The 12591-nt window shown below is 36.3% G+C and overlaps 1 protein-coding gene across 2 annotated transcripts in view; it reads left to right on the forward strand.

The window, feature by feature from the left end:
* The window catches only part of COPS4 (COP9 signalosome subunit 4), a 40471-nt gene extending 28469 nt beyond the window's left edge, over positions 1 to 12002 (forward strand). The window contains exons 8-10 of one of the 2 annotated variants that reach the window (XM_072810181.1): positions 3310 to 3425; positions 5173 to 5257; positions 11479 to 12002. In XM_072810181.1, coding sequence (XP_072666282.1) covers positions 3310 to 3425; positions 5173 to 5257; positions 11479 to 11612 — 335 coding nt within the window. In that variant the 3' untranslated portion in view covers positions 11613 to 12002. The remainder of the gene's footprint in view (positions 1 to 3309; positions 3426 to 5172; positions 5258 to 11478) is intronic. The other variant, XM_072810182.1, reaches the window with a different exon arrangement.
* The last annotated feature ends 589 nt before the right edge of the window (positions 12003 to 12591 follow it).

Here is a 12591-nt window from a genome sequence, read left to right on the forward strand (position 1 = left end):
CCCTGTTGGGCTATTAATAATACTGCTATGAATATTCATGTAAAATTTTTTGTATGAACACAGGTTTTTAATTCTTCTGGATGTTTACGAAGGAGTGGAATGACTGGGACATATAACTCTGTTTAGTCTTTTGAGAAGTTACCAGACTGTTTTCAAAAGCAGCTGCTCCTTTTTATATTCCTGCCAGCTGTGTATGCAGGTTCTAATTTCTCCATGTTTTCTCTCATATTTATTATCTGTCTTTTTTTTTTTTTTTACTTTTTTTATTATCTTTTTGATTTAGACATCCCAGTATGTATGAAGTGGTATCCTATCATTTTGATTTGCATTTCCCTGATCAGCTTTTCACATACTGGCTATTTGTATATTTTTAGAGAAAAGTCTGTTCAGATCCTTTTCAGTTTTTAAATCAGGTTATTTGTCCTTTTATACTGAATCGTAGGAATTCTTTATATATTCTAGACCTGATCATGATCAGATGATTTGCAAATATTTTCTCCCATTCTGTGCATTGTTTCTTCATTTCTTTGATGTGTCCTTTGAAACACCAAACTTTTTAATCTTGATGAAGTCCAGTGTATATTTTTCTTCTTTCTGTTGCCTGTACTTTTTGTCATATCTAAGAAACCATTGCCTAATTCAAGGTAATGAAGATTTGCTTTGTATTCTGTAAGTTTTGTAGTTGTAGCTCTTACATGTAGACATTTGATTCATTTTGAGTTCATTTTTTTGTATATGGTGTAGATAAAGATCCACTTTTATTCTTTGCATACAGATATCCAGTTGTCCTAGCACCATTGGTTGAAGAGACTATAAGTTTCCTGTTGAATTATCTTGGTACTTCTGTTGATAATCAGTTGACCATAAATGTGAGAGTTTATTTCTGGAGCCTTATTTCTGGAGCCAGTTCTATTCCATTATTCTAGATGTCTGTCCTTATGCCAGTACCACACTGTCTTGGTTCTATCTTTATGGCAGGTTTTGAAATCAGAATGTGTGAGTTCTCCAACTTTGTGTTTTTGGTTTTTGGTTTTTTTTTCCAAGATTATTTTGACTCCTCTGAATCCCAGTAAAATGAATTTTAAAATCAGTTTGTCAGTTTCTGCAAAAAAGCCAGCTGGTATTTTGATAGGGATTACACTGAGTCCATAGATCAACTTGGGGACTATTGCCATCTTAACAATATTAAGTCTTTCTATTTTCCCATTTATTATGGTTTTTATATTTGAAAGTTGCTAAGAGAGTAGATCTTAAAAGGTCTCGCCACAAGAAAAATTTTTGATCATGTGAGGTGATGGATGTTAGTTAAGCTTACTGTGGTAATTGTTTCATAATGTGTATATATATCAAATCATTATGTTATACATCTTTAACTAATACATTATTTATGTGTCATATCTGATAAAGGGTTAGTATCCAAAATATATAAAGAACTTATAAAATTCAGCACCCCAAAAATAATCCAGTTAAAAAATGGGCAGAAAACACAAATAGACATTTTTCCAAAGAATATATACAGTTGGCTAACAGACACATGAAAAGATGCTCAACATCACTGATCATAAGGGAAATACAAATCAAAGTTAAAATGAGATATCCCCTCACACTTGTCAGAATGGCTAAAATTAACAACACAAGAAACAACAAGTGTTGGCGAGGATGCAGAGAAAGGGCAATCCTCTTGCACTGTTGATGGGAATGCAAACTGGTGCAGCCACTCTGGAGAACAGTATGGAGGTTCCTCAAAAAGTTAAAAATAGACTGTTCTACCATCTAGCAATTACCCTATTAGGTATTTACTCAAAGGATACAAAAATACTGAGAGATTCAAAGCTACATGTACAATGGAATATTAGCCATAAAAAAGAATGAAACCTTGCCTTTTGCAACAACATGGATGGAGCTAGTGAGTATTATGCTAAGCAAAATAAGTCAGTCAGAAAAAGACAAATGCTGTAGGATTTCACTCATGTGAAATTTAAGAAACAAAACAGATGAAAATCAGAAAGAGGCAAACCAGAAAACAAACTCTTAACTATAGAGAACAAAGTTACTGGAAGGGAGGTGGGCAGGGGAATTGGTTAAATGGGTGATAGGTATTAAGGCACTTGTGATGAGCGCTGGGTATTGGAAGCAAGTGATGAATCACTAGATTCTACACCTGAAACTAATGTTGCACTGTATGTTAACTAATTGGAATTTAAATAAAAACTGGAAAAAATCATTGAAATTAAAAACAACAATATTATGTCAATTATATCTCCATAAAACTGGAAATTAAAAGAAAAAAAAAAAGAATTGGATAAGCCTAGTAGTCAGACACCTTCAGAATATGGGGCCTTATGTCCAGCACTTTGTCAGGACTTATGTTACTTCACTTAAAGGAGGATGCTATAATTGATTATTCATGGTTAGCTGGCCCTACCTTCCAGATATTTCTATCTATGCCTGACAGTAAGATGCTTATAGAATGCCCAAAAGAAAAGAGGTATTTCTACTGAACTGTATGTGTATTGACTTTATCAAGATTGCCGAATAGGTTGCATGGTGGTTTTGCTGTTTCTTGCTAATAAATGTTTGTGCTGATAGCAAGAAAAGTAAAGTCAATGAATCTGATAGCTACCCTAAGGAAATAGAACCCCAAACCTTAAATCTGTTCAGCCAGATGGTGACTACTTGCCAATCATTCATTTTCTAAATACATTATCTGTATTTAATTGTATATTATTCAAACTCTTATCAAATAAGGCGTTTTCCTTACTTTGACAATTTAATGAAAGGAATAAAGACAATGATTATGGGTTGTTACATGCATAGAAATTTTTAGAAAAAAAAGATGAGTCTTTTAAAAATATAAAACAAGGGATGCCTGGGTGGTGCAGTCTGTTGAGCATCTGACTCTTGGTTTTTGGCTCAGGTGGTAATCTCAGGGTCATGAGAACCAGTCCCATGTCGGGCTGTCTGCTCTGCATGAAGTCTGCTTAAGACTTTCTCTCCCTCTGCCCCTCCCTCCCACTTGCTCGTTCTCTCAATTCAGTTTTTAAATTCTTTTTTAAGATTTTATTTATTTGAGAGAGAGAGAAATGGTGAGAGAGAGAGCACGAGCAGGAGGAAAGCAGGAAGAGGAAAAGCAGGCTCCCCGGTGAGCAAGGGAGCCCAATTCAGAGCTCAATCCCAGGACCCTGGGATCATGACCTGAGCCAAAGGCAGTTGCTTAACCAACTGAGCCACCCAGGTGCCCAATAAATCATTTTCTTATAAAAAGTACAAAATAAGTTTCAAGCTTATAACTGTCTTATTTATGTTAAGGTTCTAGCATCTTGGACAGAGCCGTTATTGAACACAATTTGTTGTCTGCAAGCAAATTATATAATAATATTACTTTTGAAGAACTTGGAGCTCTTCTAGAGATCCCTGCAGCTAAGGTATTTTCTTGTTTCCAATATATAAAAAAGAGACTAAACTGTTGGTGCAGTGAGAAAATATGTAATTGATAAATATTGGCAACTGTAATAAAAATAAAAATGTACATGAAAAGCCTCAGGAAAATGGAAATAAATGATTTGAATGTAAAAGTAGTACTATAATGGAATCGTCTCAGTTTCTTGTTTTGTTTAAACTGTATTTTATGGTAAGGTGATCTAGAATGAAAATCTTAAAGGGGTTTCAGGTTATGATACCCATTTTGTGAGAATCTTTGTTTAGTGTCTGTTTAAATCTACTTCTTAGTGGTTTCTGATTTCTGACGAACTTAAGATTTTGATACATGCTTTACTTCTTTTTTCTGCTCTAGATTGACTCAAAGGTCAAATATTTCATCTGTTTGAAAGAATGACAATGGTAATTTTCCAGGCTATTCTGTCTCTGCCCCGCCCCCCTCTGTCTATCATGAATAAATAAATAAAATCTTTTAAAAATAATAATAAAAATAAAAATATTCTCTTAATTTTAAATAAGAGTAAAAATATGTAATCAGCGTTACTTTTACCTAACTTGCATACCTTAAAGTCATGTAGTAATGGGTCACATCCCCTCTTATCTGTTGGTGAAATTTTAATGCAGAATTTCCTAACACAGTTCCTTTACTTGTATACACTAAATACACGTATGGGAAATGTACAATTTGGGAACCAAAGCTTAAGTTCCCATTAAAAGATACTTTCTTCTTAGGTTTAGACTTAGGGAAGTGAATATATATTTAACCATAAATGCTAGTACAGTCTATTTTTTTAAAAGATTTTATTTATTTATTCATGAGACGGGGCGGGGAGGTGGTGGTGGGCAGAGACACAGGCAGAGGGAGAAGCAGGCTCCATGCAGGGAGTGTGACGTGGGACTCCATCCCAGGTCTCCAGGATCACACCCTCGGCTGAAGGGAGGGTACTAAACCGCTGAGCCACTGGGCTGCCCGCTAGTACAGTCTGTTTATGATGGATTGTAAAGATGGTCAGAATTACTAAAATGACCAAATCATAAGCCAGTTTGCCTACATATAGTAAACATGAAACATGTTTTTAGGAGTTAGGTAGAGGGCCTTTTAGTTCCCTTTGTCTTTAAAATCCTTTTAATTTTTATTTATTTATCTAATTTTTTTAAAAAGTGTTTGGTTTTTTTTTCTTTACCCAGTGTGGGGTTCAAACTCACAACCCCGACCGAGATCAAGAGTCCCAAGCTCTACCGACTGAGCCAGCCAGGCACCCCTTTTTAATTCTCTTTTAAATTTGAAAATCATTCCTCCTTATAATTTTTTTCTTCAAAAATATTACTTTCTTAAAGAATTTTTTAGGTGACAAACACTGAAAATTTAAGTGAAATAAAAGGAAAAACTAGTTTGTTGAGGTTTTTTTGAGATGTGGATCTCCGTGAAAAGAAAAATTGTTAGTTTGATTTTAAGCAGAGAAAAAATCGGTAAGAAGTGCAAGGTTCTTGTCCAAAGTCTCACAACAAGTAAAACACATCCCAGTTAAATTAATCAATTATACCCAGAAAGAACTGGGGGATAAAATAGGCAGATTTATAAGATTAATATTGTAATGAATGACATGTGAACATATACCAAAAGTGTGTGGTAGCTAAACTAAGAGATTTCAGTTCTCTTCTATGTGAGTAACTGGTAGATATGATCACTGATGTTTATGAGAGTTTATTGGTTTTTGGATTTTTTTTTTACAGGCAGAAAAAATAGCATCACAAATGATAACAGAAGGACGTATGAATGGATTTATCGATCAGATTGATGGAATAGTTCATTTTGAAAGTAAGAGGTTTTGCTTATTTCTGTCATAATGAAATGGGAGGAAACTTGTATATTTATAAATAGGACATGTTGAACAATTTTCTCTGACCCAGTATTTTCTTGCTGGAATGAATTTATTTCCAGAAGAAACAATGTAAAATAATTTTTATAAACTTACATTCATGAATCTACTTAATGCAGCATTTTTTATGCAGTGTAAAAATTTGAAACTGGAATCCTTATACCAGTTCATTCACTTACTCATCACTTGCCACATACTGTGTATTAGGCATGTGGGAATACCTGTGGATTTCCTCTGCAGCAGCACATTATACTCCTGGAGGCAGACAGGGAAGTCGATCTCTTGACTCTCAGTGTCTTTCACCTCCTCAGCCCCTATTGCTACCTCATTTCCACAGAACCTGGGCCTTGCTGTACCTGGAACCATTCTACCTGTAAAATTTGAATTTGAAATATCCCATTCACCATAAGCTTCTTCCTCTTTCCAGCAGTCTGTGTCCATTAACTTGTACTTCAGCTCTTCCTTGACTACTTTCAAGCCTCCAGTCCTTTAATGTTTACTTTTTTCCAGTCAGCCCTGCCCATTTTTATCTTCATTCCTCTTCCTATCCAGCTTAGCATCCATGATTCCTTATATCTTTTTTTTTTTTAAGATTCTATTTATTTTTATTTTAGAGAGAGAGAGTGGGAGCAGGGGAGGAGCAGAGGAAGAGAGAGAGGATCTCCAGTAGACGCTGCACTGAGCACAGAGCCCAACACAGGGATCAATCCAAGGACCTGAGACCACAACCTGAGCTGAAACCAAGAGTTGGTCACTCAGCCGACTGAGCCACCCAGGCGCCCTGATCATTATTTCAGTTACTATTTTACAGGTGTCCTAGATCACTTGCCTGTTAACTTTTTGTCCCGGCTGTCCAGGAAAACTTCACCTGCAATGAACCCATCCTCCATCTTTTTCATTCCTGTGCCTGAGTGGCCAACTAATGTTGCTGGAGAAGAGTCAGAACACCAGAGAGATTGATTACCACTGCATATTCAAGGTCTTGAGTTTTCAGTAGTACCTGGGATTCTTGGTGTATTTCTCTAATCCACTCTTTTTTCCTATTCTCCAGTGGGTATTTCAGATTTCATTTTTCTTAAGTCTCGGACTTTTCCCCTCCTTCACTCTCAGCAACAAACCTTGTTTCCTATTTCACAGAAAAAAAAAAAATCTATCTGTGTGAAATTAGATTAACTTATTTATCAGATTTATAAAAACTTCTGAATTTTAAATATCTTGTGATTATATCTTTTTCTTCCTTTGTGTTATACTGGAGGTGATTTCTGACTCCCTTTCCAGTTCTGCTTGTGCTTTGGATCCTTTCTCTGACCTCTACCCCCAACCCCAAAACAACATTTTAGGACCTGAAATTAGCGATTGTTTTGTCTTTTCATTCTTTCTTGCTCTGTTGGCTTCTTTTTTATTTTTATTTATTTATTTTTTTAAAGATTTTATTTATTTATTCATGAGAGACACAGAGAGAGAGGCAGAGACACAAGCAGGCTCCATGCAGGGAGCCTGACATGGGACTCAATCCCGGGCCTCCAGGACCACACCCTGGGCCAAAGGCAGGCGCTAAACTGCTGAGCCACCCAGGCATCCCCTTCTTTCTTTCTTTCTTTCTTTCTTTTTTTTTTTTTTTTAAAGATTTTATTTATTAATGAGAGAGAGAGAGAGAGAGAGGCAGAGACACAGGCAGAGGGAGAAAGAAGCAGGCTCCATGCAGGGAGCCCTACGTGGGATTTGATCCTGGGTCTTCAGGATCAGGCCCTGGGCTGAAGGCGGCACTAAACCGCTGAGCCATTGGGCTACCCTGTTGGCTTCTTTCCATCAATATTTAAACATAGTTGGGTCTTTCCCATTTTAACAAATATCTTTTATCTTTCAGGCCTCATTTTGACTTTTCAACATATTGAGTAGCATTGGTCCTTCACTCCTTTGTGAATCATTCCCACCATCCACACCATCTTGATTCCTTCATCTCCTTCACCTCATTCTCCTGCCTTCCCTCCTCCTTCTCCAGGTATTCTTCCAGTCATCTTTGTAGATACTGTAGTACATGTAAATATGAATATCACAGTTGCTTAGGGCTTACTCTAGGCCTTTTCCTCCTCACTCTACTAAGTTCCCCTTGGTAATCTCATCTGTTCCCACTGATTCAGTTGCCATTTCTATGTAGACAATGCTTGTATTTGCCTTTCTGGTGTAACTTTCTCTTCTGAGTCCTAGACCCAGTGATGTTAATTGATTAATAGGCATTTTCCACATTTGTTTTTTGAACATCTCAGAATGAACATATCCAAAACTGAATTCATTATCTCTCTTCCCTGCCTCCCTCCCACAGGCAGCCAGCCAGCCAAAAGCTGCATTGTTCACTTTCTCCAGATTGCTTATCCTTGACCCCTCTTCTTTGCTGCCTAGAATCCTTTCCATTTTATCTCCTTGATGTATCTGGAATCCACATACTTGTCTTCGTTTCTTCCTGTCAGCAGCCTATTCTGAAATCTCCCCTACCGTCTGGGCTTTTTCCTTCATGTCTGCAATTGTTCCTTTCTATAGTCCAGTTGCCATAGTACAGCCAGAATGATTGTGATCTTTTAAAAATGCAAACAAAACAAATGAAAACCAAAGTATTAAATCATGTTACTTTCTTCTCTGATACTGTAATGCATGCTCCCCCATGAATTGTAGGACAAACTTAGATAAATAGGTCCTACCTGATCCTTTAGAACTTTCCAATCCAACCGCGTAAGTCTTTTTAGCTTTTTCTAGCATAGTAAATTCCTTCCTACATCAGACATTGTGAAATATCCACTCCCCTCCAGCAGCAGCCTCTCAGCTATCTCTGTCCCTGTGTTGTAGTTTAAGCCATGTTAATTGGTAATGATTTTCCTGACTCTCCAGGTTAGGTATGGCTTATAGTTATATATTCTTATGTCACTCTGAATTTCATCCTGGCATTAATCACAGTTACTGTCATTTCTGTAACCATTTGTTTAAATGTCTGTTTCTGCTTCCCAGCTAAGCTTCTGGTGGTAGATATTAAGTCTCTTTTTGCTCTATGGTATAGTATATCCAACATGTGTTCCAATGCCCCATACTTTGTTAAATAAGTATTGAATAAACAAACACAGTACATAATGAATAGTATAGCAGAGGTGTCACCAAGTGCAAGGACGGCTTATATTAATGTATACTAACTTAATAGAGTATGTAATATTTTTTCTAATTTTCTTAAATTTAAGAAATTGCAATGAAAATGTGCTCATAATAACAGGTAAACCATTGCAAGTATAAATAAAGGAAGAGTTCATCATATGTTTCCTCTCCCTGGCATAACTAATACTAAAGTCTTGTGTATCTTTTTATATGCTTATATAGATATGTAAAAACATAGTTTCTTTAAAAGTGGCATTTTAAAGTACATGGTGTTCTACAAACTTTTTGAAATACCATGTACAATTTCCAAGTCAGTAAATATATATCAAAGTTACTTGTTTTAATAACTGTGTAGTATTGGGACTCCGGGATGGCTTAGCTGTTGAGCATCTGCCTTCGGCCCAGGGTGTGATCCCGGAGTCCTGGGATCGAGTCCCCCATTGGGCTCCCTGCATGGAGCCTGCTTCTCCCTCTGCCTATGTCTCTGCCTCTCTCTCTCTCTGTCTCATGAACAAATAAATAAAATCTTAAAAAAAAACAAAAACAAAAAACTGTGTAGTATTTCATGGAGTTCAACTATTCACCTATTGATGGATATCCAAGTAGTTTCCTTGTGTGTACCTTTATATGCTGGTATACCTACTTCTGTAGAACAAAGTCTTAAAAGTGGTAACATTGCATCAAAGAATATATGTATTTTGATCCTTAATGGAAACTGCTAGCTTGCTTTCCAGAAAAATGTAGCCATTTATACTTTGACCAATATGAGAGGATGAATGTTCAACAGCTGTATGTTATTCCTTTTTATCTTTTGCTAAATTATGAGGGGGAGCTACATTATTGTTTTAGTGTGTATTTCCTTAGCACTAGTGAGTGTATTGGCCGTTAGCATTCCTCTTCTGTGAATTGATGTTAGTTTTTCTGCTCTATTTCCTTCCTTCCCCTATACCTCTTCTTCAGACTGCTCAGTGTCAATTTGTTACAGCTTTGGGTTTAATGATAATTTAAACTCTTGTTGGTTATATGTGTTAGGAATATTTTTCCCATTCTGTCAGTCATGTTTCTGAAGTAATGCAATGCGTACCATAAACACATTTTAAAATTCTTATGCAGCCAAACATCAATTTTTAATTTTAAGGCTTTTTAGTTTCCTGTATTGACTTAAAAAGGGTCTCATTCACTTCGGGGTAAAACTAATAATCTTTCTAAAATTTCTTCTAATATTTTTATTTATTTTATGTTTAGAAACATAATCTGTCCACAGTTCATTTTTGTGTATAATTTTAGGGTATGGTCTAGTTGTTTGTCTTTTTTTTTTTTTTTTAAGATGGATTGCTAATTTGCAAGTACTATTTATTAAGTAAAACATACTTTCTGATCTTTGACAAAAATTTGGTTCCACATACATCTTTGGATCTCTTTCTATAATCTCTTTTGTTCCATTGACCTGTAACAATATGGTAATAAACAAATTTATAGTAAATTTTACTGTTGGAGGGATCCCTGGGTGGCGCAGCGGTTTGGCGCCTGCCTTTGGCCCAGGGCGCGATCCTGGAGACCCGGGATCGAATCCCACATCGGGCTCCCGGTGCATGGAGCCTGCTTCTCCCTCTGCCTGTGTCTCTGCCTCTCTCTCTCTCTGTAACTATCATAAATAAATAAAAATTAAAAAAAAAATTTTACTGTTGGAAAAGCATCTACTACCCCTCCACTACTATTTTGTATTCAGTTGAAATTCACATAACATTAGCCATTATAAAGTAAGCAATTCAGTGGCATTTAGTAACCACTAACTCTACCTACTTCCAAACATTTTCATATTCCCAAAAGGAAATCTTGTACCTATTAAGCAATTGCTCTCCATCCGTCCTTCTCCCAACTCCTGGCAGCTACCAGTCTGAATTTTATCTCTTGGATTTACCTATTCTAGATACTACATATAAATGTAATCATACACTATATGACTTTTTTTTTTAAAGATTTTATTTATTTATTCACAAGAGACAGAGAGAGAGGCAGAGACACAGGCAGAGGGAGAAGCAGGCTCCCTGCAGGGAGCCTGATGCAGGACTCGATCCCCAGACTCCAGGATCATGCCCTGGGCCGAAGACAGGCGCTAAACCGCTCAGCCACTCTTAACATGAAGCTTTCCAGTTCCATTCATGTTGTAGCATGTAAGCAGTACTTTATCCCACTGTGGAGATATACCACAATGTTGCCATTGTTCTTAATATTCAAAATTATCTTGACTATTCTCAAACACCAATTCTTCAATTTTAATTTTAATAATTTTATCTTATTTAAAAAGCAAAACAGAGAAAAGGAGAATTATCTTTGTAATTTTTAAAGATTTATATATTAATAGGGAAAGACTGTTATTTTTATGCTATTGCATCTTTCCATCTGAGACTGTGGTTTGTGTCTACTCAAATTATTTTGTGTCCTTTGTTAAAAATTTTTATTTCAGTTATTTTCATTAATTCTATGCCCAGTTTTGCAAATTTGGGTGCTGTTTTGGATGGAATATTCCACCAGGTTTATCATTTCTAACTGCATATTGCTGGTGCAGAGAAAATCCTGGTGTTTTCATGTTGAGTTTTTTTGTTTTGTTTTGGTTTTAACATTAAACCATCCCTCAGAATCCAGTAGAGTGAACCTTGCCTATATAAATAGATTTGCCTTCTCCAGTAGGTGGCAGTGTCTTATGAATCAAAAAACTGGTGATGAGATGGGTTCAGTGAAGTTTGTATTGTTGTTTTTGTGAATGAGATGCTTTAATTGATTGGTTTTATTTTGTTTTCATGAATAATAATAATGTGTGTATGTTTTTTTGTTTTGTACTTTGTGCCAGTTATTTGGGTACTTTCCTTAATATCACTTAATTAGCTTAATTTTATTAGCCAAGATTTTTGGAGTACATTTTTGAAAATTAATACTACTGTATTTATCTTTTAACTCACACATGCTATGAATATTTAGAGTCATGTTAAACTTTGTACATTGTTCTTTTTTTTTTTTTTAGCACGAGAAGCTCTGCCAACATGGGACAAACAGATCCAGTCACTTTGTTTCCAAGTGAATAACCTTTTGGAGAAAATTAGTCAGACAGCACCAGAATGGACAGCACAAGCCATGGAAGCACAGATGGCTCAGTGAATCCTTACAAAACTTCTGTGCACACTACATCTTTTACAATGTTGTACAGATTAATTTCACTGTCTCTCCAAAGCATTTGCATCATGACCTTACATACTTCAATCCCTTTTATGCTGGATCCCATTTAAAGAAGACATTATTAGAACAGGAAGTGCAAGCATTTGAAAATATGTAGTTCTCGTGTATTCAGGGTCTCTGTGTATCAAGCTAACTCAAACGTTTTGAAGGCTTTTTCTTTAAACAGAGTAAGTGAAATATCTGTGGCTAAAAAGTTTGGGTTTGTGATAACTTTGTAGTCATGTAAAACTTAAAGTGCTTTGTGCCTCTCCAAATGTGGTAATTCTAATAAATGGAGAAGTGAGCCAAATAAAAGTAGTACTTTGTTTTTAATTAGTGAACAGTGTTTTGTTCATTTTTCCTTTCAATTCAATAGACATTGATTTATAGCATATGCTAGGAATGCAGAGATAAGCCAGTATCAGGTATGCCAGATTCTCCAGGCATTCAGCCACAGAGCCAGTAGACAGCATGTGTAATACCTGTAGTTGTACCAAGTACTAGAGTGCACAGGGAAGAGCTTTACATTTTGTGGAGACAGGGCTGGGAAAACTTCTCAGAGAGGGTTATTTCAGCCTAGCTTTATAGAGAAAATGGGGAAAGGACTTCTAAAAAAAAAGTTTGAAGGCAACTTCTGGTTTCAGCTCCAACATGTGAAGAGCCTGGAAGTCATCACTCCACCCTCACAATAAGAAAAAGACCGAACAGGCTGAAGATCAATGGTTTTTCTTATTTCTACCAGAGAATTGAAGTCACAGGGCAAACTACTGCCAAACCTGGAAAGACTGGCAGATAGCATCACAGTTGAGAGAGCTTACTGGGAGCAGAAACTCTTGGAGCAGTACCTGATAGGAACAGTGAAATAGTAACGGATGGAGAGGGAAGGAGAGTCCTGAGCAGTCTCTTTGCTGAGCGTGGAACC

The sequence above is a fragment of the Canis lupus genome, chromosome 33 (assembly GCF_048164855.1).
Source record: "Canis lupus baileyi chromosome 33, mCanLup2.hap1, whole genome shotgun sequence".
In the NCBI taxonomy this organism is placed as follows: Eukaryota; Metazoa; Chordata; class Mammalia; order Carnivora; family Canidae; genus Canis; species Canis lupus.